At 52.7% G+C, this 26,399-nt stretch overlaps 10 protein-coding genes across 10 annotated transcripts; 5 read left to right on the top strand and 5 right to left on the bottom strand.

The window, feature by feature from the left end:
• Positions 1-132: 132 nt before the first annotated feature.
• N7459_009452 (sorting nexin-4) lies at positions 133-1,739 on the top strand (the record flags this gene model as incomplete). Its single annotated transcript, XM_056948620.1, has 2 exons — positions 133-426; positions 546-1,739. 2 exons carry the CDS (start codon positions 133-135, stop codon positions 1,737-1,739), a joined length of 1,488 nt encoding a protein of 495 aa, XP_056795845.1.
• A 412-nt stretch (positions 1,740-2,151) lies between these two features.
• N7459_009453 (uncharacterized protein) lies at positions 2,152-2,690 on the bottom strand (the record flags this gene model as incomplete). The annotated part of the gene is made up of 2 exons (XM_056948621.1): positions 2,152-2,336; positions 2,384-2,690. The coding sequence occupies 2 exons, from the start codon at positions 2,688-2,690 to the stop codon at positions 2,152-2,154; spliced, it is 492 nt and encodes a 163-aa protein (XP_056795846.1).
• Positions 2,691-5,557: 2,867 nt separating this feature from the next.
• Positions 5,558-7,151, top strand: N7459_009454 (putative ubiquinone biosynthesis monooxgenase (Coq6); the record flags this gene model as incomplete). Its single annotated transcript, XM_056948622.1, has 2 exons — positions 5,558-5,729; positions 5,791-7,151. The coding sequence occupies 2 exons, from the start codon at positions 5,558-5,560 to the stop codon at positions 7,149-7,151; spliced, it is 1,533 nt and encodes a 510-aa protein (XP_056795847.1).
• A 527-nt stretch (positions 7,152-7,678) lies between these two features.
• N7459_009455 (NAD(P)/FAD-dependent oxidoreductase) lies at positions 7,679-9,111 on the bottom strand (the record flags this gene model as incomplete). The annotated part of the gene is made up of 3 exons (XM_056948623.1): positions 7,679-7,943; positions 8,005-8,248; positions 8,304-9,111. The coding sequence occupies 3 exons, from the start codon at positions 9,109-9,111 to the stop codon at positions 7,679-7,681; spliced, it is 1,317 nt and encodes a 438-aa protein (XP_056795848.1).
• Positions 9,112-9,994: 883 nt separating this feature from the next.
• On the bottom strand, positions 9,995-11,832 carry N7459_009456 (histidine--tRNA ligase; the record flags this gene model as incomplete). Its single annotated transcript, XM_056948624.1, has 2 exons — positions 9,995-10,270; positions 10,333-11,832. The coding sequence occupies 2 exons, from the start codon at positions 11,830-11,832 to the stop codon at positions 9,995-9,997; spliced, it is 1,776 nt and encodes a 591-aa protein (XP_056795849.1).
• Positions 11,833-14,220: 2,388 nt separating this feature from the next.
• Positions 14,221-16,735, top strand: creB (uncharacterized protein; the record flags this gene model as incomplete). The annotated part of the gene is made up of 3 exons (XM_056948625.1): positions 14,221-14,256; positions 14,382-14,522; positions 14,588-16,735. The coding sequence occupies 3 exons, from the start codon at positions 14,221-14,223 to the stop codon at positions 16,733-16,735; spliced, it is 2,325 nt and encodes a 774-aa protein (XP_056795850.1).
• Positions 16,736-18,050: 1,315 nt separating this feature from the next.
• On the bottom strand, positions 18,051-18,650 carry N7459_009458 (YOS1 family protein; the record flags this gene model as incomplete). The annotated part of the gene is made up of 3 exons (XM_056948626.1): positions 18,051-18,301; positions 18,390-18,449; positions 18,500-18,650. 3 exons carry the CDS (start codon positions 18,648-18,650, stop codon positions 18,051-18,053), a joined length of 462 nt encoding a protein of 153 aa, XP_056795851.1.
• On the top strand, positions 18,649-20,470 carry N7459_009459 (dolichyl-P-Man:Man(7)GlcNAc(2)-PP-dolichol alpha-1,6-mannosyltransferase; the record flags this gene model as incomplete). Its single annotated transcript, XM_056948627.1, has 3 exons — positions 18,649-18,658; positions 18,717-18,992; positions 19,059-20,470. 3 exons carry the CDS (start codon positions 18,649-18,651, stop codon positions 20,468-20,470), a joined length of 1,698 nt encoding a protein of 565 aa, XP_056795852.1.
• Positions 20,471-20,923: 453 nt separating this feature from the next.
• N7459_009460 (uncharacterized protein) lies at positions 20,924-22,514 on the bottom strand (the record flags this gene model as incomplete). Its single annotated transcript, XM_056948628.1, has 3 exons — positions 20,924-22,297; positions 22,365-22,424; positions 22,476-22,514. 3 exons carry the CDS (start codon positions 22,512-22,514, stop codon positions 20,924-20,926), a joined length of 1,473 nt encoding a protein of 490 aa, XP_056795853.1.
• Positions 22,515-25,149: 2,635 nt separating this feature from the next.
• Positions 25,150-26,055, top strand: N7459_009461 (uncharacterized protein; the record flags this gene model as incomplete). The annotated part of the gene is made up of 4 exons (XM_056948629.1): positions 25,150-25,203; positions 25,276-25,317; positions 25,412-25,873; positions 25,933-26,055. The coding sequence occupies 4 exons, from the start codon at positions 25,150-25,152 to the stop codon at positions 26,053-26,055; spliced, it is 681 nt and encodes a 226-aa protein (XP_056795854.1).
• Between the last annotated feature and the right edge of the window lie 344 nt (positions 26,056-26,399).

Genomic DNA, 26,399 nt, shown 5'->3' on the forward strand with positions numbered 1-26,399 from the left:
CCCCGTTTCACATCTCCTATCGCACTCGGACCTGCATCGTTTTACCCTTCACGGCTCAACCACTTCGCTGAGGTCAAGCAGCTTTCGTTTCGCCGGGCGCTCACGGCTGAACGACACCCTCCCGCCCCCGCGATGGATCAACACGACGACTTCGACAGTGTCTCCTGGAAGCAAGATGCAGACAGCGATGCCTCCCGACCAACGACCTCAGGCACGGATGCAGAGCAGCCACATGGATATGACCATGACACCAATGGCAAGAGGAGGATGAGCTCGGCCCCCGAGGAACCCCAGGCCGGCCCGCTGGCCGACGCCGTCGACCTGGCTGGAATCGGAGACGGTGTGCTCGAGTGCCGGGTCGACTCACCTCTGAAGGAGAATGACGGTACAAAAGACGCATATATCTCATATTTGGTTTCAACACATGTATGTGCCATCTTTTCTTTGATCCTGGACTGCGGGGGGCATCGAGGTGCTGCTGCCTGCAGACTCTCGGCATCCTGACTCTATTAAAACAGCCCGTCGCTGACATCGTGGCACTCTAGACCGACTTCAAGTCATTTCAGAAGTCTGAATTTACTATTCGGCGACGATTTACCGATTTCTATTTCTTGTACAAGACACTCTACCGCGAATACCCAGCATGCGCGGTTCCGCCGCTGCCGGACAAGCACAAGATGGAGTACGTACGGGGAGACCGATTCGGTACGGAGTTCACAACACGACGCGCATGGTCGCTGCATCGATTTCTCAAACGTCTGACACTACATCCGGTGCTTCGCCGTGCGCCGCTTCTTACTATTTTCCTTGAGTCGCCAGACTGGAATGCCCATATGCGGCTGCACTCGACTCGCGGGTCGACTACTGCTAGCTCAGAAAACTCGGGGAACAGGATGATTGATAATTTCACTGATACGTTTGTCAACGCTTTCACAAAGGTGCATAAACCAGATCGGCGATTCATCGAAGTGCGGGAGAAGGCAGATAAGCTCGACGAGGATCTGTCGCACGTGGAGAAGACTGTGGCGCGGGTGGCCCGACGCGAGTCCGACCTGGAAACGGACTACACAGAGCTGGCAACACAATTCCGCAAACTCGTGCCTCTCGAACCCGCAGTGGAAATGCCTCTGCAAGTCTTCGCTGCTTCGGTTGAGGAGACTGCGCGCGGGCTGCATGAGCTCAAGGATCATACGGACCAAAACTACTTGGGCTCACTGCGCGACATGGAGGCATATATCCTATCTGTGAAGCAACTCCTGAAGACCCGAGAACAAAAGCAGCTCGACTTCGAAGCCCTGGTTGATTACCGCAACAAAGCAGTGGCCGAGCGCGACACCCTTTCCTCCAACCCGGCTTCCTACTACGCTTCCAACCCACTTACATCTTCTCCAGCTTCCTTTATCCGCTCAAAGATGGAGGATATGCGTGGGGTGGATCATGAACAATCCCGCCGTGAGAAAGTCCGCAAGCTCGAGCTGCGCATCGACGAACTTACTCGTGAGGTTGAATCGGCCAAGACCACGTCCGAAATGTTTGACGAAGAAGTCGTTCGCGAAGTAGCGGACTTTGAACGCATCAAGGCCGTCGAGTTCCGGGACTCACTTGGGTCCTTCGCTGAGTCTCACATCGACTTCTACCAAGGTGTTCTCTCGACCTGGGAGCGATTCATTGCGGAAATGGAGGGCGACACTGACGTCGCTGGCCTTGAGGCTGACGCAGCTGCTCTGGGCGCTCGGTAGGCCAATGGGTTGGGCTGTCTATGAATTTGGATCGGTTTGGTATAGCTGTTGATGACCAATTATTCCTTTAGCTAGTTTGTTCTTACCATTTCATACCCGCAATACCATCATTTCTCGCGGCAGTGGAAATTTGAATCGTACGATTCCCTGACAAATACTGGTGTAGATCGGATTGCTGTTTGCTGTTTGCATTGTTGACATCCCTTGTCAGGATATGGAGACTCGCATTAATAGTTTATCTTTTCCTGTATGTTATACTTAGTTAAGCGTACGCCCCCTAAATTGGCAGATTGGGCGGAATAGCAAGACAGACTTCTCCTTGATTCCAATTGGACGGGTCCCCTCCGACAAGGCTAAATACTCGACCTTTGTGTGATAGATTGCCAAGCTCATGAGACAATCCACTAGCCCATCAATAGAAAAATCCATAGTTATAGCAGCTTTCGAAAACTAGATGTTGAGAAGCGCCAGGATCCAATGAATTCTTCGGGGTATTTGAGATGTTGTTCTGAGGGGATACATTTGCCTCTCCCGTCGAACTCTCGGCTAGCGAAAGGCGTTGATGAGTAAGATCATTTAACCGATCGTCCAGGATCCCTAGCTATCTTATTAGAATAAAAGAGCAAAATACATGGGCCGCATACCGGCATCTTCAAAAGTCTTCGACATGATGCGAATGGCCTCTCTAACGCTGGGATGTGGCTGTTTGCTGGCTACTGCTTTCACGACTTTTGCTTTGTCAGCCGTAGGCAGTTGTTGAAAGGCAGCAATAGTGACAGATCTATTATGTCGGCCGTTGAAATGGGCTTGTCCCTCTGTCGTAAGAAGGAATGCTATCCAAGCGTTGAGCCCTCCATTATCGAAGAAGATTCGGTCTGCTCCAGTGGCATCGGAGACCCCTATTTGCTGAAGCTTTTTCTTCGTGCCTTTGGGGATTTTTTGCCGACCCATTCGTTTCTGAGCTGTTGCTCAAATATCCCGACTGAATCTTTAATTATTTTTGAATTTGGTATCGAGACTTCATTGGAGGGCATCGGGCTTAGATCACTGAACATCTCAGCGGGGCTCGGGAGTAAGGATCTGAAAATCGTATCGGGTGTTTTGGAATGAAAGGACCAACGAAAAGGCTGATGCAAGAAGCAGGAACCTCCAGTTAGCATGACCAGGAAGTTACCATCTTATCTTATAGGGAAGCATATCCCATCACCTAAAGACCTTCGTGGAAACTAGACCAGCTTAGTCTCAGCGCAAGACAATTAAAAAAAAAAAGTAATTATACCCAGGCTGAGGGGAGTTAATATTTTATCTTGCCCAGTTATGTAGCTCTCTTTAGCCCCAATATGTGGTTACGTCGTGTTGTTGTCTCGTCATTGGTTCAACTGACAGGGTTCCCCTCTTTAAATGTACTTCAGTTTTAGCGCATATGCTGTGTGCTGGCCAAGTCATATAAGGGGTTGATTGGAACGATTGGATCCTGAACTTTCGATCTGACAATGCTTCAACAGCGAGATCCAGCTAGAACACACATCATTGCATCTTAATAGAATACCTCAATACTAGCATATACCAGTATCTGTCAACCCGACCCCTTTTTATACAGCTGATTAGGCCGGGCTGATCAGCGGCCTTCAAATTGCTATGTTTTGTATTATATTGTAAACCCATATCAACTCTGGGTAGTTCTAGGTAACATATATCCACCCATGCAATATTGTAACTAACTAGTGGTATTTTCCATTAGTAATCAAACCCATAACTACTCCATAACCATCTTATCATTCAGTTCCATCCCTTCCTACTTCTTTACCTCCTTCATCGCGTCTTGAGCTACACCTCATAGATATCATGCCCTTACAAGCACAATTACCAATAAGGCTCTGTTAAAAGATTCAAAGTGGATGGTAAAGTAGAGCTTATACATTATAGACACTCATTTTTGGCGACAGACGTATCACCGTGAAGAGGAATAAGCTGCTGAATCAACTTCGCCCGACCATATATCGCTTGAAACTCGAGGAGTCCCATCACGGGCTTCCAGAAACAGTCATTTTTAAACAAGAGAAACGGGAACGGGAGGCTGGATTTCGCGAAGAGATAACTGCCTACGAGAGGCTGCAAAAACTTCAAGGCGTCGTGATTCCAACTCTATTTGGCCAGGGCTCTTTCAATGAGTGCCCGGCCTTGATACTTTCAGAGGCCGAAGGGATTACACTGCGCGATCTCGCCAAATTTGATGAATCAACTGTCCCAGAGAAAACTGTTGAGTCTGAACTTGAGAAAGCTTTCAGGGAGTTACACAAATACGGAGCTGAGCATTGTGATCTGAACCTGGGCAACTTTTTATTCTGCAAGAATGGACAAGTGGTAGTCATTGACCTTGAGGAAGTCGAGTTCCCTGTTAGACGGCAAAGTTGGGAGAACAGCGTTAATTTGGGCAGTGTGGGCTACCTGATGAGCAGATTTAGAGACGTGAGATACCCAAATCGACCTCCGTCACCCGTTCTATACTGGGGATCTTCCTCGGGGGCCAGCAACGACGAGAACGGCTCAGAAGCGCTCGATTTCCCCCATGTCATGGGGCTCGTGAGCTAAGGCTACTTCATAGAACCAAATTTTGTTGCACTTTGAAAGGAGACTCTGGCCAATATTAGAGCTGAAAGAAAATGAAATTTGAGTACTTTCGATTCTAGTCCTGCCCCGCTCAATGAATCAATATACGAGTTCCAGATCTTGATCGTGGTGCTTGTTGACCCCTTTCGCCCTTCTGTCTCTTATACTAACACCACACACAAGCTATACGCCCACTTAGTTAATTCGATGGTGATTTCTAGGCTCTGTTTCCCGGTTTGATAATAGTGGTAGTTGAGTTGCAAAGGTAAAGTGTTCCTGGTAGAGCTTCTCACGAATGAAACGCAGCATTGTATAGAATTTGACGCTTTCAGAACTGCTGGACAAGGCTGAAAATGTTGCCGGAATGAATGAATGTTTGCAGTCATTTCCATATCCATCTTGACAGCATCTTCAAGAGTACTGAAGATGAAGACAGCGGGATGATAACGGTGTAAATTAACAGCAGTTATAAATAGATCGTGCCTCTGAAGGTGACTCCGGTTTCGGGACTTAAGAGGCACGCCACGGTAGCTAATAATGCTCTATTACATCTGCATCGCGCATATGGTGTTTAATGTTGCCTCTGGTGCTGGTATAACCCTATTCCGTCGTGCTTTTGAGGTTCGTACTCCAGTATACTTGGATTGAACCAGAGCTTCTTCCCGGATATCGGTCCGAGAATAACTTCACCACCTCTGACCACGGTCGCTGCTTGTCTCTTCTTAACTCCAGCAGAAGGTCCGCCTCTTCAGATGACCACCGCAAGCGCCGCCTAGGCTTTCGTTAGGCCTTATTGCGATCAGTCCGAGATAGCGAGTTTCGCGCCGAGTTCGTCGAGTGTCTAGTTGACCACACGTCTGGACGTGAGTCATCTGATCGACTGGCCCAAAGAGGAAACAGATGCTGGTTTGGAAAGACTGCAGATTTGAGCGATTCAGAGCGAACGGGGCCCTGCGGGCGCCGATATAGGTGCAGCTGCCCTTGGGGATAGAAGGCTAGGTGAGTGTGTTGGAATGAGTTGTGGAGACTCGCATTAATAGTTTATCCTTTTCCTGTATGTTATGATTAGTTAAGCGTACGCCCCCTATATTGGCAGATTGGGCGGAATAGCAAGACAGACTTCTCGATTCCAATTGGTCGGGTCCCCTCCCATCCTGACACCTCTTTCGCGATCATCCGATCTTCCTCTCGTTCAATCCCCAAGCACAATGCGTCCAATTTCAAGAGCCGCCTCGCGGCCGTATATCTGCCCGTCTTGCAGACATGGTATTGGGGCTGGTCGACGGCGATTCGGCACCAAGCTTGATCAATCCCCCGACATCTACGACGTTGTCTGCGTTGGCGGTGGTCCGGCGGGCCTCGGGCTTGTGGCTGCACTTCGTACGTCATAGCATGACAAGCACAATGGAAGCAAATTTAAACTAATCAGTAACTATATTAGGAGCTTCACCCATCACTTCAAAGCTTAGGGTCGCCCTCGTCGAAAGCCAGGACCTTCGAAAAGCCCGCGCATGGAATCTCGAGTCGGATCAGTTCTCCAACCGCGTCAGCAGTCTGACACCCTCGTCTGTTTCGTTCTTGCGCAAGATCGGTGCTTGGGAGCATCTCGCTGTCGACAGAGTGCAGGACTATCAGGAAATGCAGGTGTGGGATGGCGAGACCGGGTCGCGAATATCCTTTGACTGGTCTTCGGAGACGCCTGCGTTTGAAGATATGCGCACCGTTGCCACAATGACAGAGAACGCGAATCTTGTGCGTGCGATGCTGGGCCGGATCAACGCTTCCGGTGAAGAAAATCTGACATTGTTCTATAATACTACTGTTGCGTCTATTGAGAACGGACGCGATCTGCAGGAGACTGGTGGGCCTGACCTCTCTGCCTGGCCGGTGCTGTCTGTCAAGCCCACAGGACCCGGAGCTGAGGCACAACAGCCCTCAAAAATCGCTGCGAGACTCCTGGTTGGCGCCGATGGAATTAACAGTCCCGTTCGCTCGTTCGCCGACATCACCACTCAGGGCTGGGACTACAACCGGCATGGAATCGTCGCGACGCTAGCCCTCGCAGACCCCGACAGAACCCCATTCCCAGCAAACCTCCGCACGGCGTACCAGCGCTTCCTGCCTGCGCTTGGTGGTCCAATTGCCTTGCTCCCGCTACCAAACAACCACGCCACCTTGGTTTGGTCAACAACCCCCGAGCACGCTGCCTATCTCAAGTCCCTCCCTACACCGGCCTTCCTCGCCATGGTCAACGCCGCCTTCCGCCTCTCCATGACTGACCTGTCGTATATGATGGGCATACAGAATTCAACCTCAGAATCCACGTCCCACGAAGACGAACTAGCTTGGCGTCTCCAACACACCCCTCTCCCTTCACGAATACCCCCCCTTGCAACGGGCGTGCAAACAGGAACCGTCGCCTCGTTCCCACTACGGTTCCGCCACGCAGCGCAGTACATCTCCCCGCGTGTCGCACTCGTCGGTGACGCAGCGCACGTCATCCACCCGCTTGCCGGCCAAGGCCTGAACCTGGGCTTGGCCGATGTGGCGGCGCTCTCGCGGACAATTGAGTACGCCGTATCCCACGGTATGGATATTGGTGACCTCCTCACCCTTGAACGCTACTCTTGCGAGCGATACTTGCCCAATGCCAAGATTGGGGGCGCCTGCGATCTGCTGCATAAGATGTATACGGTCCCGGGACAAAACCCTATCTCATGGGCGCGGAGCTTCGGCTTGGATGTTATCGACCGGTTGCCCTTTGTCAAATCTTTCTTGATGAAGAACGCGGAGGGCTACTAGACAGCGGTTTGCATAGGTCTTCTGTATGTGTATTCACTGTACATCTAGTTTCCTTTTTTCTACCTCGAAAAATAGTGCCTTTTCTATCTAACACTCAGAGGGTTAATTCTGGTGTTTTGACACCAAGGCACTAAAATTATAATTCATCTCTTCCTCCTGGAGAAAGGTGGAACGAACAATTTGTATAGGCACCTTCGCCCTGTTCTTTCGAGTGAGTGCCCGGTTGCAAATGGAATTAAAGCTATTTCTCTAGATCGGCTGCTTTCTCCCGAAGAGCAACCCTATATGGTAAATCTTACGCAGAGAATTCCCCTCGTCTTTTTGTTCTATCCACACAACAAAGAAAAGAAACAGAGTTTTCTGGGGGTTGTCGTCTCAGCATTGAAGTAAGGACCGGAACAGATTGTGCAATCGTGAACTCATTATATTCATGCTTGTTAGTGCATCGCGATTCTATGTCAATTACATTACGCTAGTGCGCCGACGATGCCCAATGCGACATTCATAGATAGCCCTTCCAGTTCCCACTACAGCTTCGCTGTAGGCGCTAAGAGATGCTTCATCTCAGCATTCGGGTACTCCACGTTTTGAGACGAATCCGGCCGCTGTCGGTCCCAAGCCCACTTCTCCACCAATTCGGGCGCCAACTCGCCCTCAAGCATTTGCGTGACATACTTTCCGAGTACGGGGAAGAACTTGAAGCCGTGGAATGAGCCGCAGGTGGCGACGTAGAGACCCTTGGAGGCCGAGTGAGGAGAGATGATAAAGTCGGAGGTGGTGGTGAAAGCGTCCCTGTTAGCAGGTGTTAGATCGGTAATCATCATCGCGTTGAGGGGAGGAGGTTGCTACTCACCAGCAGATTCGGTGTTTGGTCATCTTCCAATCCGCGCTCTTCGGTCCGTACCATAGATTCCTCGCCTCAACGATGTCCTGCTTCAAAGGACCGGGGACCTTCCACTGGTTGTAGTCGTGTGTAGGTGGGGGAGAAGAGAGGTGACGGCCCGGCAGCACCTCGCGAGTGTTCGTGAAGATCTTCGATCCCCACCACTTCATCTCTCCATCCTGGGTAGGAGGGAGGGTGCCAATGAAGGGCTTGCCTGTTGCCAGTCAGCGGGCATCCGCGCCTATACCTCGCACCCAGAGCCCACTTACCCTCGTCGGGGGTGTACCCCTGAAAGCCTACAGGCATGTCCTTGAACTTCTGATATTGCGCCTCAGTGAGCTGCGCCATCCCCGTCGTGATCCCGGCAGCCACAATGCGCTCTCCAGCCCGAAGGCCGGGATTGCCGCTCTTCGCGGCGCTCCACTCCAGCAGCGTGGGCGTGAACGCGCCCGCAGCGACGACGACATGCGTCGCCGACAAGATCGCTCCGTCTCTCGTCTTGATGCCGGTGCAGGACCCGCGGCCGTCGAACTCTAGGCTCGCCACGTCGGCGGTCACGTACTTGACGCCCAGCTCCAGGCACTTCTTCGTGACGGCGCGCAGGGCGTCGCCCGCGGCGGCCCAGCCGCTCGCCCTGTTCACGAGGACTTCTTTCACGCCCGTGTAGTCCGCGTCGTCGAATAGGCCGCCGTACAGCTTGCGGGCCTCGGCAACGGGCAGGGCGATGATGTCGTCGTTGCGGCCGAGCTCCTTGTGGTGGGTGATGACATTCTGGGCATAGTCGCTGCGGCACGTCCAGTAGACGCCAGTCTGGTGGAAATAAGGCTGCCAGAGGGGATCCGAGGCGAAAATGTCCTGCGCCTCGAGCGCGAGCCTGCAGTAGACCTTGTCGTCGTAGTCGGCGCGCACAACTTTGTTCCAGTCCCAGGACGCGGCCACGCGGGACTCGGCGTCGTATGCGTCGCGGTCAACTAGCGTCACTGACGCATTGGGGTACTTCTGGATGAGATGGTAGGCAGTGGACACGCCAAAGACTCCCGCGCCGATAATGAGGTATGAGGGGTTGCTGGAGGCCATTTTGCAGATGATCGGGTGGGTCTGGGCAGCTGCTCAGTAAGGCCGGCGCTCTTTCAGACACGGGGAAACAGATCAGAAGCAATTGGCAGCTGTACGATGGCCCTTATATTGTCAATTGCTGGGAGCGAGCAGCTTATCTGTCAATCGAGACGCAGAACTATATCTATCTTATCGGGCCGCGGCTCCGGTCTCGCTGGGGATCGGGCGGGGCGCCCGATGAGCCGATCACGTGGAGAGGTATTGACGGGTTTGTCCAGTAAGAAAATGGCCATTCTTTTCATGTTGGGCTGGGAGGGAGGGTATTCGGTAGGCGAGCCGGTCATGCTAGTACCTGCATACTCACGACTAATCTAGCAAAAGTTTCCCGATAGGTGCCGAATACTACTTTGGGTAGAGACTACCCGGGCGTCTCGTTGCTGGTAGTCGATATTTAAAGGCTTCATTGTGCAACCAAGAGAAGGTGTGCTTATTGAGAGAGAGTTGAGCGCCTCATGCAATAGCGTAGACATTTGAAGCCTAGGCTGATCCACCGCAGGTAATGATCCATCTAAATTTGAAAAGAACATCCACTGTCCAGCACTGCACAATACATAGGCGAATGCAGGCAGGGTAGTCCACGAAAAAGAATGCAACGAATTGGGTATTGGCGATTCCGCTGGTATATCACATAAAGACTGTTCTCTGTGTGCGAACAACGGAAATTGTGCTTTGAGTAGACCACCCGAGTCTATCCAAATGATTCGGGCATATGCAAGAGGTCAAAGGGAAAAGAGATGGAGAAGAGGTGAAATCTATATATTTTGGATGACAAGGGGACTGCTAACCATGGCCAGGGGAATGACAGAAAGAGATAGGAAGGATTCGAACGCCCGTATTTTGCTTTTTAGACCTGCGTAGCCTGTAGTTGTTGTGATAGACTGGCGACCGCACCGTTTTCTTTCCGGGAAAGACGAGACTGGAGTTCGGGAACCACAGAGGCCAGCTCGACCTCGACGCCCTCCTTCTCGGGGTGGCCGTCGGGGAGACCCATTTCCTTGATACGGACCTTGCCGGCAGCGAGCTCCTCTTCACCGAGGATGATGGCGAAGGGGATACCACCTTGCTCGGCAGCCTTGAATTGCTGGGGCAGCTTGGGCTTCAGCTTGTAAGAGAACTCGGCCTGTGGCGAGGGGATTAGTATGCACACACAAGAAGACAACATGGGAGAAGAACGATGCTTACCTTGATGCCGGCGTTCCACAGCTGCTGGCAGACATCCATACGCTCCTTGAGCATGCCATTGAAGCCCTTGCCACCAAAGGCCATTACGTAGGCATCCACCTCACTACTTCGGAGGGTCTGGTTGCTCTGATCGCGCTCGAGACGAGCCTTGGTGATGGAGAAGATACGGTCGACGCCGAACGAGACACCAACACAGGGAATCTGAGCTTTGGGCAGGAACATGCCCACCAGATTGTCGTAGCGACCACCGGCGGCAACACTGCCCACGCCCAGAGTGGGATCGTTAGACCGATCCTCGTCCTCGAGGCTCTTAGCCTTGTCCTTCTTGCCGGACTTCTGCAGCTTCTGCGCCTCCGGGGCGTCCGACTGCACAGGGGGAGCGGAGCCCTCAGTGACAACCTCGTAAATCACCCCGGTGTAGTAATCCAATCCTCGAGCCAATGACATGTCGAACGAAATCTTATCCAGAACACCAAAGGCCTCCAGATAGTCCATCATAAGAGCCATATCCTCTAGACCAGCCTTGGCGGAGGCGTTGGCAGTGAGGGTCTCATCGTCAAGCAGCTTGTTAAGCAGCTCACGGGAGCCCTTGTTCATGACATATGTCTCAATGCGGTCCGCAACCGCACCATCCAGACCCTTCTCGTCCACCATCTCCTTGCGCACATCGGCCCACGGCATCTTGTCCAGCTTGTCGACGGCGCTGGAGATGGGCCGAAGCTTGTCCTCTGGCACACCGCACACCGCAAAGACACCGTCCAGAATCTTGCGGTGATTGATCTTAATGGTATACCGGCCGTTCCAGCCCAGCTCCTCAAACACCTCGGTCACGATGCGCAGCACTTCCGCATCGGGCACCATGGGATCGAAGGCGCCGGCAATGTCGAAATCGCACTGATAGAACTCACGCATACGGCCCTTGCTGACGGCAGGCTGGTCCCGACGGTACACCTTGGCGATGTGATAGCGCTTGATGTTGCGAACGTCCGTGTTCATGGCGAGCCAACGCGCGAAGGGCACTGTCAGGTCGTAGCGCAGGGAGCAGAGCTCGCCACCCTGGTCTTGTAGGTCGTAGATGAGCTTGGAGTCCTCGCCATACTTGCCCGCCAGGATCTCTCGCAGCTCAAATACGGGGGTATCGAGGGCGGTGCCGCCGTGGCGCTTGAAGACGTTGGCGATGGTGGTGAAGATGCGGTCTCGGAGTAACGCGTCGCTGGCAGCCCAATCCCGAGTCCCTTTCGGGGTCTTCAGATTGAAGGAACCCTTATCCTTAGGCATGATTGTGTCGAGCGAGGCGGCGCGAGGGGTTGAAGAAAAGGAACGAGTGCGGCGGGGATAGATTTGGTGGTGGGGGATGGTGGGGGCACGGAGACAAATTTGATTCGAGGCGGCACGCAGGCCTTGGGCAGGCAAATGAGTCAGAGGACACCAAATGGCCGCACCAAAGGAGTCGACAATGGCTCGTCGTGCAGAGCGCAGGGGACCAGGAAGGAGCGTCATAAAAGCAGCGCGCACATTGGCGAAAACTGGTTGCCAGAATTGGGTTGACCGGGGGTTCTCTCTGCTTCGGGTGGGTTTTTCCGATGATTGATCCGGGGCTTGGAGTATATGTATAGTCAGTGATACATTCGTATGTCACTCCACTTCTCCGACCATTATTATAGGCAGCCGGGTAGTGTTTTGCAATGGGAGACATCTCCATTGACAAGAAGCCCATACATTATGACAATGTTATTCAAGATCATTTACTTTGTGGTGCTATCAATACCGAATCTGTGGCTGAAGCGGACGAGCTGTGGCAGTGCGGGCGTATATACACAGATGGCAGTGGTGCATCCTCAAAGAAGATCGGACTTCTTTTGATCTCAGCGCATGTCGTTGATCAGTAAGGCACCGCTGGCCATCACAACCCACCCTTGGATGCTTCCAGGGTCAGGCAACTCAACTCACCCCGTCACTACATACTCTTTCGGCTGGGCTCGGCTTCTCTAAGCCGCCAAGCACCGTGCTCCGAGTAGCACCGGCTGTCGCTACTTGTGGCCGCTCACCGTGGCCGTGGTTAAATCAACCTGCGGAGTGCCACCCCCGCCACGAGATATACCCCCTTCTGATGGGGCCAACGCTCGGGATAGTCGCTGCAGTCAGCCAGCCTGAATCCGTGGCGATGGTTCCTCTGTACTCCATTCTTCCACATTCTTCCAATGAGCACGCCGCTGCCTCGCGCCGACGGGTTCGGACCCCGATTTGGGGGAGGGCATATCGAGCCTGATCCTTGCGGATGGGACATGAGGGTCACAATGTTGCTGCGCACACCCAGTTGCTTAGCGCGCTGGGCTCCGCAAGGAGCCTATGAAATGTATGCATTTTGATAAGGTCGCAGATGGGCGCACTATACTTACTGAGACCACCATTCCCTCGGGGCGCAGTTCGGAAACTCGCCGCCACCGATCTCGAAGGGTCGCGCGGCCGATGAATTGGGTTGGAGGTCACCAGCTTATCATTGTTGTTGTATCTCTCTTGCCTTTGGGCATTGTTCTCCCTTGCAGAGCACGATGGGAACCCCGCAAATGATACTCGACCTAGGCCGCAAGGGCTCGGACGAGTCTCGTTGCGAAGGACAATCGTACATACTCCACCGCCACCGGCTGGATATTTCCCCACGGCGTGGAACACTATTGGCGACATCGCACACGCCATGCGAGGGGCGGAGACATGGCCCGTGAGCACAGCCAATCATGGACGACCGGTTGATGGAGGGGATATTCTTAGTCAGGGCGGTTAGAACAGCCAGAAATGGGCCCAGAGTTCACGGACACCTGGAATCGAAGAACGAGCCCCGACTGAGGCATCCGGAGAGGTCCTCGACTTACCTGGTCAGGACCTAGCGCCAGTCCAGGTAGAGTTCCACGGTCGCCCGTCGCCGTGGGGAAAGAGGAGCCAATGGGTAGGAAGGGATGTCATAGCCCCCCCCCCTCTTTTTTTCTTTCATTCTCGTTCGCTCAGTCCGATATATCCGGGCGCCAACGTTGGCAAATCGCAGAAGGAGGCAGGCGAAGCACACATTGCGAGAAAATCGGCGATTGGACGAGTACCTGCCTTAGGACTCCACGTGGCTCGAGACTTGTTCAGCAGAGTTTCCTGACTAAGAGCGATGCGGAGGGCGTTTCTGGACGTTTCCACTGCATGACTTGCGCGATATTCGAGAGGGCCCACCCTGGAGTAAATGAAGGCGCGATAATCAGTGGTCGTGGTGGGTGTAGGCCTGACCAGGAGTCGGCGTATCTACGTCCTTCGGGGCGAGAAAGTCCCGGGATTAGTAGTAGCAGGAGGAGTAATATTATTATGATTGAGCCCTCGCTGCCTGTTCGTGTACCGTTACGACATTTCCTACTAGTCTTATTCTCGTGGTAGTGCTAGTCGTTGTCGTCCCCGTCCTGCGCCGCCCTCTCCGCTCCGCCGTCATCTCTCACCTCTCACCTCTCACCTCTCACCTCACCTCTTGTCGCGTATTGTTTCGCCCTGAGGAGTGCGCCACATTTATCTTCCTCTCACACTCCCTGCAGCCCGATTCTCTCTTTTGTCTGCCACGGTTGCAGGTGGTTCCTGCGTTTCCCTCCCTTGGAGTACTTCCCCGGACCCTCTCGGCGACTCAACGTTCCTAGAAAGTGTGTGTCCCGATTACCGATCATCAACGGCCTCCACCTGGGCACCCATCATCACCGGTCATCGTCACCATCGGCATCCTCCACGCCCTGCACACACTCCACGCTCTTGCACCTCCTCCTCCTTTCGCCCTTCCCTCCACATGTCCGCCCTCGCGACCGGTTACACCCCTCTCTGGTGATTCTCCATGCAGCCAAGAGCGACCTGTGAGCACTCTTAACAACCATGAAGGGGCTCTTTAAGAGCTCGCGGAGCAATGGGGTAAGTGGCCCTCCCATCTCGACGAGCCTGACCCTGTCCGAGACAGGTGCCACAGCAGCAATGCCTCGGCCTGTCCTCGTGGGACCATTCTGATTGAGACCACCACTGACCGTTGATTCATACAGGCTCCCACCAACCCCTCGCCTTCCCCGGCGCCTCCCAAAAAGGACCCTCAGACCCCACAGATCAGTCCGCTGGAGAAAAGGATGCAGGACATGGGTCCCATCCGTGGTGACGGAAGTGACAAGTTCTTCGGCATGGAAAACGTGAGCCGTGTTTCTCCGGTAGTGAAACAGCCATGCTGACTCGCAGTGCGCACGCGCACATCTAGTACGGAAACACTTGCTACTGCAACTCCATTCTCCAATGCCTTTACTATTCCGTTCCTTTCCGCGAGGCCGTGATCAACTACCCGCGGCGCACCCCGCTAGACAGTCTCGAGGCGGCACTCGCCCAGAACCTCCGATATCAAAACCCAAACGCGCATCTAGAAGCAGAGGCACAGGCCGCCAAGCAAAAGGCGACTGCTTCTGCCCCCTCGGCGCGCCAGGCTGGCGTGCCTCCCAGCCAACCGCAGAAGCCCGAAGACAAAGACTCGCCCGAATACAAGAAGAAGGTGGCCTTACAGACTCTTCCTCTCCTCGAAACGAAGAACAATGCCGCTAGTTACGGCATGTCAGAATCTCTCTTTACGTCGTTAAAGGACATTTTTGAATCACTGGTGGGTAGTCAGTCCCGGATCGGTGTTATCCGACCACAGCAGTTCTTGGAGGTGCTGCGGCGCGAGCACGAAATGTTCCGGACGGCAATGCATCAGGATGCACACGAGTTCTTGAATTTACTCCTAAATGAAGTGGTGTCCAATGTCGAGGCGGAGGCGACGAAGCAGAACTTTGCCGACAAAGCCCTGCCACCCTCAGACAGTGCAGACTCGCTGGGCATGTTGACCGGTAGCTCCGGTTCCAAATCCCCCAACACCACAAGATGGGTCCACGAACTGTTTGAGGGAACCTTGACCTCAGAAACCAAATGCCTGACCTGCGAAAAGGTCTCGCAGCGCGATGAGGTATTCTTGGATCTCTCGGTCGATCTCGAACAGCACTCCTCGGTGACCTCTTGTTTACGCAAGTTCTCTGCAGAGGAGATGCTTTGCGAGAGGAACAAGTTTCACTGTGACAACTGTGGTGGTCTTCAAGAAGCAGAGAAGCGCATGAAGATCAAGCGTTTGCCCCGCGTGCTGGCCTTACATCTTAAGCGCTTCAAGTATACAGAGGATTTACAGCGATTGCAGAAGCTGTTTCATCGCGTCGTTTATCCCTACCATCTCCGGCTCTTCAACACTACTGATGACGCCGAGGATCCCGATCGGCTTTATGAATTGTATGCGGTCGTTGTTCACATCGGCGGCGGGCCCTATCATGGCCACTATGTTGCTCTCATCAAGACAGAAGATCGTGGTTGGTTACTCTTTGACGATGAGCTGGTGGAGCCGGTGGATAAGAGTTACGTCCGCAACTTCTTTGGAGATCGCCCGGGACTGGCATGTGCCTACGTTCTCTTCTATCAGGAGACGACCATGGAGGCTGTTATGCGAGAGCAGGCCCAGGAGGACCAGGCGTCCACCGCCGCCGCACCAACAGCTGACGCTGGAGAGGGGGCCCGGACAAACGGACACCCATTATCTCCTGGGCTAGCCCATGTACACAGCGCATCTCAACTACCTTCTGACGATCACAATCGGTTTTCTCCCATCCGTCGGACGCCAACAGCTCCTACCATGTCTGCTCACCCCGAATCCTCGGAACCCGATTCATCGTCCCCGCAGTCCGTCCAGCATCCTCAACCGCTTTTGCCACCTTTGCCGCCTATTCCTGATGACTCACCTCCTGTCCTGAGCCCGAAGAAAAGTGATGTTCAATCACGGAAGGAGAAGGCTCGGGAGGAAAAGGAACGCAAGGCCGCTGAAAAGGCAGCCGAGAAAGTGGCGAAAGAAGAACGCGAGCGCAATGATAAACTAGAGAGGAACCGTCGCAGAGAACTCGACCACCAGAGACATCTCCAGGCCCGACGTGAAGCCGAGGAGCTCAGGAGGGCTATCGAGATGAGCAAAGCCGATACTTCCGACATTGGAGCCGAGAACGGGTCACCGAAGAAACCGCTCAATTTCCTGAAACGTGGTAGCCGCAGTATCAGCCACCGGTTGGGCAAAGACAAAGAGCCTCGGGTGTCAACTTCCGATATTGAGCACCCACCAGCTTCGGTCCCTGAAGCACCGGCCCACGAGGCATTGGCTCGCGAGGCATACCCCGTCCAACCACCGCCGGTGCCTCCGAAGGATGTCCCCGCCATTTCCAATCCAAAGCTGTCCTCTCGGACGGTCCACCTCCCGACCAAGGATCACACTCCCGGCCATCACACTCATGAAAAGAACGGCCATCACACCCGATGGAGGTCGTTCAGCTTCAAAAAGGCGTCTTGAATCTCAACAATATATCGCAAGGAGCATTGTTTTTTCTTGCATCTGCCAGCTTCCAGTCGAGTTTCAGAGATACCCCGGGCCACCATGCACATATGAGCACAATTTGCTGTTTGCACATAACTTTTTCCATGGATGTATCATCATTTGCTTTTATGGTATGTGCCATCATCTTTTTTATTCCATTCGTTCTCCTGTGGATGTCTCTTCTAAGGACATTTCCCCACGGACATGTCTTTCTAGACCCTTGGATGCCCGATCATAGTTGTTTCTTTTTGCTCCTGCGTCTCATGGCTGTTGATTTCTGTAACATGTATGGCGGCATGATACCTACGCGGATGAAGTCTTCCCGCCTGGCGCAAAATGAGGCGTTTTTTGTTTTCTCCTGGCTTTGTCTTTGGGTTTACAATGCTGGCGAGCATGGGAAATGGGTTCTACATGGTGTTTCTACTCTGACTTCCTCATTTTAAGCCGTGAGCGATTTCATCTTGACGCCTGCTTGACGTGACTCCTTGCTATCCATTTCCTTGCCATTCTGGCGAGAGTGGCTTATGATATTCCCAATATTGCTACTCTTCCTCGCCGTCGATTGAAGCAAACGTTTCCTGGACTTCCCTGTTGCGGATGCTCCGTGGCTCTTCATATCAGGATGATCGTAGGTGTAGCTGGGAGAAAGCACACTGGTCATCTCAAGATCCTAAATCACGGCATAAATACCTAGCGGCTTGCCTTATACTGTTTGCGGACTGGAATGAATCCTGGGTATATGCAACTAGGCGGACACGTAAGCAAGCATCAACAGAGCAACAGCATGGGCTCATTCTAGCCCATATCCGACCATACAACCACCGAGCCCTCCTTGTGAATCCATTCAACAACGCCAACATGCCGCTGTCAACCAACAGCCATAACCCTGTTTTCCTCCAGAAACAGGACCTTTAATAACCAAAAGCCATAGAGAGCTAGGAATCTCGAATTGGCAAAGTTGTCCATCTAGTCGCATGCCCCCGGCTCTAGTATGCTTGCTGTGTGCTCGTGCACATCGTACCACATATCTTATGGTGAGTCTGGCAAATAAAAGGCCACGCCAGGCCCCGACTCGATTCATTCGATTCGCTTAAAAAACTGCAAACTGCCATTGTGCGGTGGCAGTGGAAAAAAAGATAGGAGAAGGCGCGCGCGCCAGAAGGGGAATGGTTCTGCGCCGGCGCCTGTCGAAATGTAATAGATTCGGACTTGTGTTTCAGCCGAGAATCAGTTCGTAGACGATGATGCATGTGTTGATGACGATCAAGGGTACTGTCATTGTGGCTACGCGTTAGCTGGGTCGTTCGAGTAGCTTGCGGTCTTCCCGCCTGGTCTTCGGTTGGTAAGGGTGCTTTCTCCCGCTCTTCTCATTGCGAGGAGAATGCGGAGACAAGCAGTTCTTGATGGAGGGAGAGAAGAGGTTGAACGTACTGCGCATGACTGTCCGCACACTGGCAATTAGGTTGATCGACTTCGCCTTCACGCTGTTGCTATCGTATGTTGTGCCAAAGGATGGCTCTGCTTGTGTTCGGCCCCATCCAACTTTATGACGTCGTATTAGTGAAAATGAATCCCAAGGGAAGCTTCGTGGTAAGGCGTTAGGGATTGACAAGGGAGGGGAGGAACGTACTGCGAGCGAGAAAGCGGTCCTCGGAGAGGACAGCAATGGCGTTGATGATGAGAATAATCACTAGAGGAATGGATCAGTTATGGTTATAGAATATAACAGGTCCTACTCACCGTAGACAAGATTCCCGAGACCGAAGAGCAGCATCGTGGCGGGCGGAGAGAGGTGAAGTCGGGGAGTTGGAGTTGAGGTGGAAGTGATAACGAGGTGCGGGAAGCGCCAGATCTCCGGATCAACCGTCAACTCCGCCAATGCAGCCACCATGAGAGATGGTCAGTTCGCGCCGCCGTAGAGCAATCTTCTGAAAGTTGCATAGCTGATATCATACAGCATCTACACTTCTCGCGCTCCTCATCTTTCCCGTGTTGATTACCATCCATCTTCTTGTTGCGCCGTACACCAAGGTGGAGGAGTCGTTCCATGTCCAAGCTATTCATGACATACTGGTCCATGGCTTTCCGGATAAATTGAATCTCAACCAGTCTCATTATGACCATTTTGAATTCCCTGGGGCTGTCCCTCGCACAGCTACAGGTGCTGCGGTGCTCGCCAAGCTATCGCAGCCCGTGATTGCGCTGAGCGAGGGAATCGATCCGCAGATACTAGGTAGGGAGCTGATATACCTTTAAATCACCCTTTCTGTCGCAAGAGCCAAGCTAATACGGTCCCCAGCTCGCGGGATTCTGGGATTGTACAATGCGCTCACACTGGCGGTGTTCGCATATGGTCTACGGCGCAGCTTCGGCCAGACCGTAGCAACATGGTACATACTCTTCCAGAGCAGCCAGTTCCATCTAATCTATTATGCCTCACGGCCGCTCTCGAATATGTTCGCCTTCGGCCTGACAACACTAGCTATGCGCTATCTTCTTCCAGACGCACTGCTGGCTAACCGAAGACAGTCTCGTGGCGGCCTGTCCTTGCTTCTACTCACCTTTGCCGGAGTAGTATTCCGCTCCGAGCTGGCACTACTAGTTGGAACACAGACATTGTTTCTCCTCGCTACACGCCAGATTGAACTCGTTCGAGGCGCAATTGTCGCCGGGCTAGCAGGCCTCGCCACAGGCCTGCTAGCCACTGTCCTCGTTGACTCGCAGTTCTGGCAACGCTACCCCCTCTGGCCCGAACTCGACGCGTTCTTGTTCAACGTCGTCTCAGGGCAGTCGTCAGCTTGGGGTACTGACCCGTGGTACTTCTACTTCCTCAACGCGCTACCACGTCTCCTGCTCAACCCGCTTACTTACCTTCTGGCCATCCCCGTCGCGCTGCGCCAGCCAGCAACACGGAGCGCAGCCATCCCGCTGCTCGTGCCGTCCCTCGCTTTCATTGCACTCTACAGCTTCCAACCGCACAAGGAATGGCGCTTCATCATCTACACCATCCCGCCAGTCACGGCTGCCGCGGCCCTCGGCGCATCGTATCTCTGGACTCGCCGTTCCCGATCTCTCTTTTCCTGGGCCGCATCCCGCATCCTAGTCCTATCGACCCTTGCCGCATTCCTACTGTCAAACGCGGCGTTGCTCCCCGCATCAGCAGCCAACTACCCAGGTGCCCACGCCCTGAACACGCTCCATCAGCACCATGACCAGAGTACCGCAATGAGCAACTTACATACCCAACCCGGAAGTGTCGCCGTTTACCTCGGGAACCTAGCCTGCCAAACAGGCGTCACCCGCTTCCTACAACAACCCGCGACATCGGGATGGCGCTACGATAAAACCGAAGACGAGAAGGTGAAAGATACCGATGCCTTTTGGTCCCAATTCGACTATGTGCTCGTCGAGGCTTCCGCGGATCCAGAATACCAGGATGCCGATGAAACGCGTTTACGTAGTGCACTCCCCGGGTCGAAATGGGATGTCGCGGAGGTTGTGGATGGGTTTGCCGGTATTTCTATCGTGAGACCCGGATCTCCCGCGGCTGGGACTGCGGAACGGCGGATTTTGTCCATGTTTGGTGGGGATCGTGCGGTAGGAGTGTATGAGAGCCTTCGCGATTCGGTGCGTAAGGCTGTTCTGCGGGGTTGGTGGGTTGAGTTGAAGATGCAGCCCAAGATTAAGGTGTTGAAGCGGGTTCGGGAGTAGATTTTACATGTCTTTCTCTGAGAGCATGCCATGTTTCTTTCATTATAGAGACTATTGAACACTCCCTTGGTATGACTTACAGCATACTAGGTTCAAATGTAGCTACGTCTGATTTAAACGGTGGTCTCCCAAGGTGTAGTTTTTCAACCATTTCCCCAGCACCAAGGGCAGGTGTCCGTAAGCCAAGGGGAGCATCCATTTGACTATCCCTTTCACCATTCTCACAAACTCAATGCTAGCGAGGTACTTTCCGGCCTACGCGTTGAACTGGGGAAGATTCTATGTATCCATGTGCATTGGATCGATATATCAACAATATCGGAGTCACGTTGACCCTACACGTCAACAGTACCGGACAGTCAAGTGAAGGAAATACATGCAGGAGGGTATTATGTGTCATGATAGGTGTCTGCCAAAGTGGCAGACTGAATAAACAGAGACGAACAATCCACCTCAAAGTGCACCTGGCGGACCTTCCAAGCGCGCCATGCGAGACTCCAGTTCGCGTACCCATGGTTCGACGGTCTCAACATTGGATCGGAGAGCTGCTTCACCCTGGCCCATTTTCTCTTCGACAGCTGCGAGGCCTTCACGCCACTGTTCGATCTCGGAGGCCATCTCGGCGTGGCGCTTCTCGAGCTCATTGAGAGAATCGGCAGCATGAGCGGCACTGGCATGGCATGCGCGTAGAGAACGGAGGCGCTCCAGTACACTGGGAAGCAAGGGATGCAGGGACTGGATGGTTGGAAGAGTGGCATATAGAGCCTGGATCTTGGCGGCATGTTCGTCGTCAGCCGCGGCCGAGCCGTCTGCGGCTGGCGCGGTGTCGGTGTCTGAGCCGCCAGAGGGGATGCGTGGAGTTTGCGGCGCCTTGGCTATATCATTTGCACGCTTGCGAGCGGACGCAAGAGCCTCGGCGTCTGTGGTCAGCTTGCGTACCCGCGCGGATAGAGCTTCGAGGTGTGGGGTGGTCAGGCTCGGAACAGCACTGGGCGCAGCAGAAGCTGGGTTTGTACCCACAAGGAGTCCTGTGAGAGCTCCGAGGCGGGAGGTAAGCTGGTCTAGAGCAGGGAGAACTGGCTGCAGATCGGGCTCGCTAAGCCCGTCCCCGACAAATGGGTTTGAGGAGCTCGATATCCCCATTGATGCTTCAATGAGTGCGAGTCGACTTTCAAACGCCGCTGCATGGGAGAGAATTCCTGCTGGGGGCAGCGCGGCTTGCGAGACTCCGGGGATAACAGCGGTAGGCACCGACCCTTCAGCTAGGGGTTGTTGCTTCTGCGAGTCCGGTTCAGCAGCTGCTGGGCGAGCTTCTGGCGCAAGCTTCTGGGAGAGAGCAGCAGCAGCCGAGTATGGCGTGTGTACATTGCCCCGGGACGAGGCATGCAAATTGTCCAATGCCCGGCTCAACTCCGCCACGCCATCACCCAGGGCACTCTCTCCTTGTTTGTCTGCGTCCTCGGATGGGCCCTTCTCCGTGCTTTCGACTTGTGTCGGCGAGGTCTGGTTCGCCATTTCCACTTTCAGGTCCTCGACTTCCCGTCGCAAGCGTGCCAGCCGCCGTTCGAGCGACTCGTCCTCGCTATCACTCAGGTCACCCACTTCCTCGGTACCATCCTCACGTCTCCGTCGTCGTCGCCCACTCTTGTCTTTACTGCGGTAGGCTTGCCGCTTCATGGCAATGTTGTCGGAGAAATTGACGTCGCGGGCGTCGACTGCGGCACCCATAAAGTGCGCCCGCGCCTGGTCGGCGTTGACCCCTTCGCGGTCAATGTCGGGGGTGGAACCAAAATCATCATGATCGGAGTCGGTGCGGACAGTCGTGGTCTGCAATTTGGCGTGTCAATGATTAGTATGACCTAACACTGCTTTGTTTTGTCGTTGTAGGACTCACGGGAACAGTGGAGGCTTCGTCGGTCAGATCAGGGGTTTCGTAGATATCGGGGGCGAGGTCCTGGCATGGAAATTTAGTTTACGGTTCGATATGGTACTTCAGAGGACTCACCAGGTCTGGAAGGCCGGCATATTTCTTGTTGAAAGCCATGGCGGTGGAATCGGGGGGAAGTCAACAACGCGATTGACCACTCTGGGTATAGTTGGCTGATCCCGCGTCTGGGCCAAGCCTTCAGGCACCAAGGCACCAGTGATGTACATTCATCCATGGAGTAGTCCTCCGTCCTGGACTGTCAATTTATCTCCTATTCAATCCAACTAAAGAACGCTCTGATAAAACACTCCCCCGAGATCCACCCATCCATACTGCATTTGATGGAATTGGAAGAGCTGTAAAAAAGTACGGAATCCTTACTCCTGGCCTCACCCTGCAATTAAACAACAGCATTCTAATTAGACAAGCACTAGTTACCTATGTCATTAAGTCAATAAGGGCTCGAAGAATATGCTATGGAAATAAAAACAAAGTAGTGGTAGGATCAAACCGAAGGTCAATTAACTATCTACAGGGCCCCAAGAAACTAATACCAGGTGCATATCAAGCAAAGTGCTTATCAACTTTTTGAAAGGGACCTATCACTATACAGCTTCCATCATAGGTAAATGTATAGCGATATCTGTTATTAAGTTTGAAGAATCGATCATTGAAGTGGAGTATCAAACACGCTGAAAGAGCTAACATACTGACCACCAAAATTCTCTACATCCTCCGTGAGTGAAGACAGAACTGAAAATATCCTAACAAAAGGGAAGCTGAAACCTAGGCTGGGCTTGACTATATTTAAAGGCACTCATACCCGTCCATAAATGCCGCTCTCCCTTGCTTCATACTTCGTCCCTCCTCCCATGTCTGCCTCTACCACCATCACCACCATCACCACCATCACAAAAGAGCCGCCGCTTTCCCTGTTAGTGGCTGGCTGTGTATTGGTCTCTTCGCAGGTGCCCTGAGTGCAGGGCTGATTACTCTCTTCTGGATCCTGATCAAACAGAAGATAGCTCGGTAAGTGTTTTCTATGTGATACTTTACTGCCCCTGTGTGCTTATTCATTCTATAGGAAGCAAGTCCTCCTGGCAGCATCTGAGACACAGTAGTGCATCCCTCGCACTACATATTTTGTCATAAAGATGGCCCCAATACAACACAATCTTCGGAAGCATAGGCTGTGTGAGCAAGGCCTATATTAACCGGATAAAAGACAACTCGAGACTACCGCATAAAAAATGATACCAAGCCTACTATCCTCTACGAGACTCCTACTACCGGTTTGACCCTTGTTAGCTAGGGCGCCGAGTGATACAGTCGATCATTCCTAGCCAGACCACAGCTCTGGTGCGACGCCTCCAAAAGAAGCAAAATAGTATCAACTCAATGATCTGTTAGGGCTAGTCCTGGTCCCCCCTAGTCTAACGTTGTATGCTACTTATATCGGTCCCGGGCATGGTAGAACATAGCGTTCTAGCATATTTGGTCTTTTGGCTTGTTTGGTTAGTGCGCCCTGGCATGTGCTGTAACATGATCTGAAAGTGTATTTGAGGAGATGATTTTATCTGAAGGATCTTGGCTAGAAGATGAGAAGAGGAGTTAGGCCGGCCTTCGAGATAGGATGGCTGCGGTGGGCATCGCTAGAATCATGAGGTAGGGAGCAATTAATCTGAACTAGTGGGAGGTGAAGAAATAAATGATAGGAGAGACTGCAAGTCAGTATTATAAAATCAGAAGTCTGTGTTACGGAATGATCACCCTGCGTAGTGTTTACTCGACCTGAGTAGTGGGGAGTGTTTCTCTCATTTTTGCTTATCTTCTTCCTCGCCTAGGTTGTTCCCCCTATGAAAATCGTAATATATTATGCTGCAGATGGGGTGGTATGGTATTCTGTTTGTTCCTCCTTTACTTTGCTGTACTTGGCTTGCTTTATTGATACAACATGGTTATGCGTATATTACGCTCTTTCTCTCTTTTCTGTTATTTTTTGAAGGCGATGGGTATTTTTGTGCAAGCTCTTAAGTGCTGCCGGCTTACTATAATAGGCATGATGGGTGATGTAATATAACGCTGTATTGGAGTCCCTTCCGGTTTTGGTATATATTTATACACATGGATCAAGGCTATCTTCGCTATTCATATCACCTATACCACTTAAGTATTTGTCTGGCTACATAAATAACCATAGGTATAGCGAGATATATCTACCTAGGCATCAAGAGTACTACAACTAAATTCCCCCAATATATTGCTTGGGCTCGCAGAACAAAAAGGTATAAACATCTTCGAGATCCCTCGGACAGAAACAGACTGCATACCAATATTCCTTCTAGTAGCAGTCACTGGCAGAAGGCTATATGGCAAAAGATTTTTTACGCTTTGGTATACTTGATGATGACTAGGATAGAGCTGTATCATCCAACGAATATACACTAGATAACTATTAGAGCGCACCAGGAGAAATTAATTTCCACATTCCGTTCCCGAATGAGGTCACCCGCGATGATTCAGCATGCACGTGTCAGCCTCGGTGGAAGCACATGTGCCTCACGGACAGAAGTATATAGAGGATCGGATCGGCCAGAAGAAATAGTTTGTGCTGATTTTACCCCTGTGGTCCCCTCCTCTCGTCTCCTCCCACCATTTCCCTGTCAAATTTCCCGTCCGTAGTCGTCGCGACACAGTTCTTCCAACTCTACACCTTCCCCCCACCACCCCGCATTCCTAGTGTCTATACAAGATGGCCGCCCCTGCCGATATCACTATCAAGAACCTCAATGGACAGTGGGTGATGGTATGTCTCTTACCTCGGCTATGGATGTCGAGCGAAACAAGTACCCAAGCTAACACAAACCCCATGCAACAGGACGCAACCCTGTCCGACCCCACAGACTCCATTCTAGCTCTGGTATGTGCTCACACAGCCAAGGTTGCACAAGTCCTTCAGGGCGTGGAATCACACTAATTGCCATCCCGCTCAATCCCCGCTAACAACCACGCAGCAAGGCATGAGCTGGTTCCTCCGCAAGGCGCTCCCGTACGCCACCGTCACATTGCATGTGCACGAGTACCCGGACTCAGAGAAGCCCCAGGTGTACCACATCGACATCGAACAGGTCGTTACTGGAGGAATCTCGGCCAGCACGGAGTCGCGCGTGCTTGACTGGGAGGAGCGCGGGCACGAGGACAACATCTTCGGTGCGTTGCGCGGCCGCTCCCGCATGTTCCGGGGCGCCAAGGGCGATGGCGACAAGGTCCGTCCCGCCGTTGATGTTCTGACAAACGTCGGCGAGCCCGAGGCCGATGCCAAGGTGCAGCGTTTCCTGCGCGGCGAGGTTCTTGTCGATGGCTCGGCTAGCGAGGGATTCCTGGTTGACGCCGAGGGCGAGGAGTTCGGCGAGGGCGAGGGCTTATTCGTGCAGAGCTTTGTTGTGAATGATCAGAGTGGCTGGACTGCTGAGCAGGTATGTCCATGTTCCGTGAGGTCTATAGCTGATTAGATGGCGCTGATCAGCACTTCCAGGTCTGGGGCTTTGAGCTTGTTGACGGCGAGCGCCGCCACACCCGCCGTGTTGCTGTGACTAAGAATGGCCAGGTCGAGCTTGCACGTCTGGTTTACACATTCCAGGAGCGACGGGCTGAGTAAGTGTCGAGATCGTATGGGCTTTTTTTGGACCTAATGAATAGCTTCGTGGTGAGATAGAATTTAGAACTTTTCGGGCTTGAGTCTGCTCCTGTTCCAGATGTGTGGGCACGAATTAGAGTAAGATTTAGGTTGAGAGGTACATTTACCTCGTGCTATTTGAGGCTCGATGGTATCAACTCCAAGGTTGTACATTCTGATTAATGAACAAGACGATGATGCATATTTTGCAAACCCAAGTACATGCTTTGGTACTTCATGGCGCGTCGCTTGTAAGCTATATTTTGATGACAATTGACCAAAGATACATAATCATAAACAAACATAGGAAGAAAGAGAACCAAGGC

Source organism: Penicillium hispanicum (genome assembly GCF_028827665.1).
Source record: "Penicillium hispanicum strain IBT 35686 chromosome Unknown utg000008l_segment0_segment0, whole genome shotgun sequence".
NCBI classification, from domain to species: domain Eukaryota; kingdom Fungi; phylum Ascomycota; class Eurotiomycetes; order Eurotiales; family Aspergillaceae; genus Penicillium; species Penicillium hispanicum.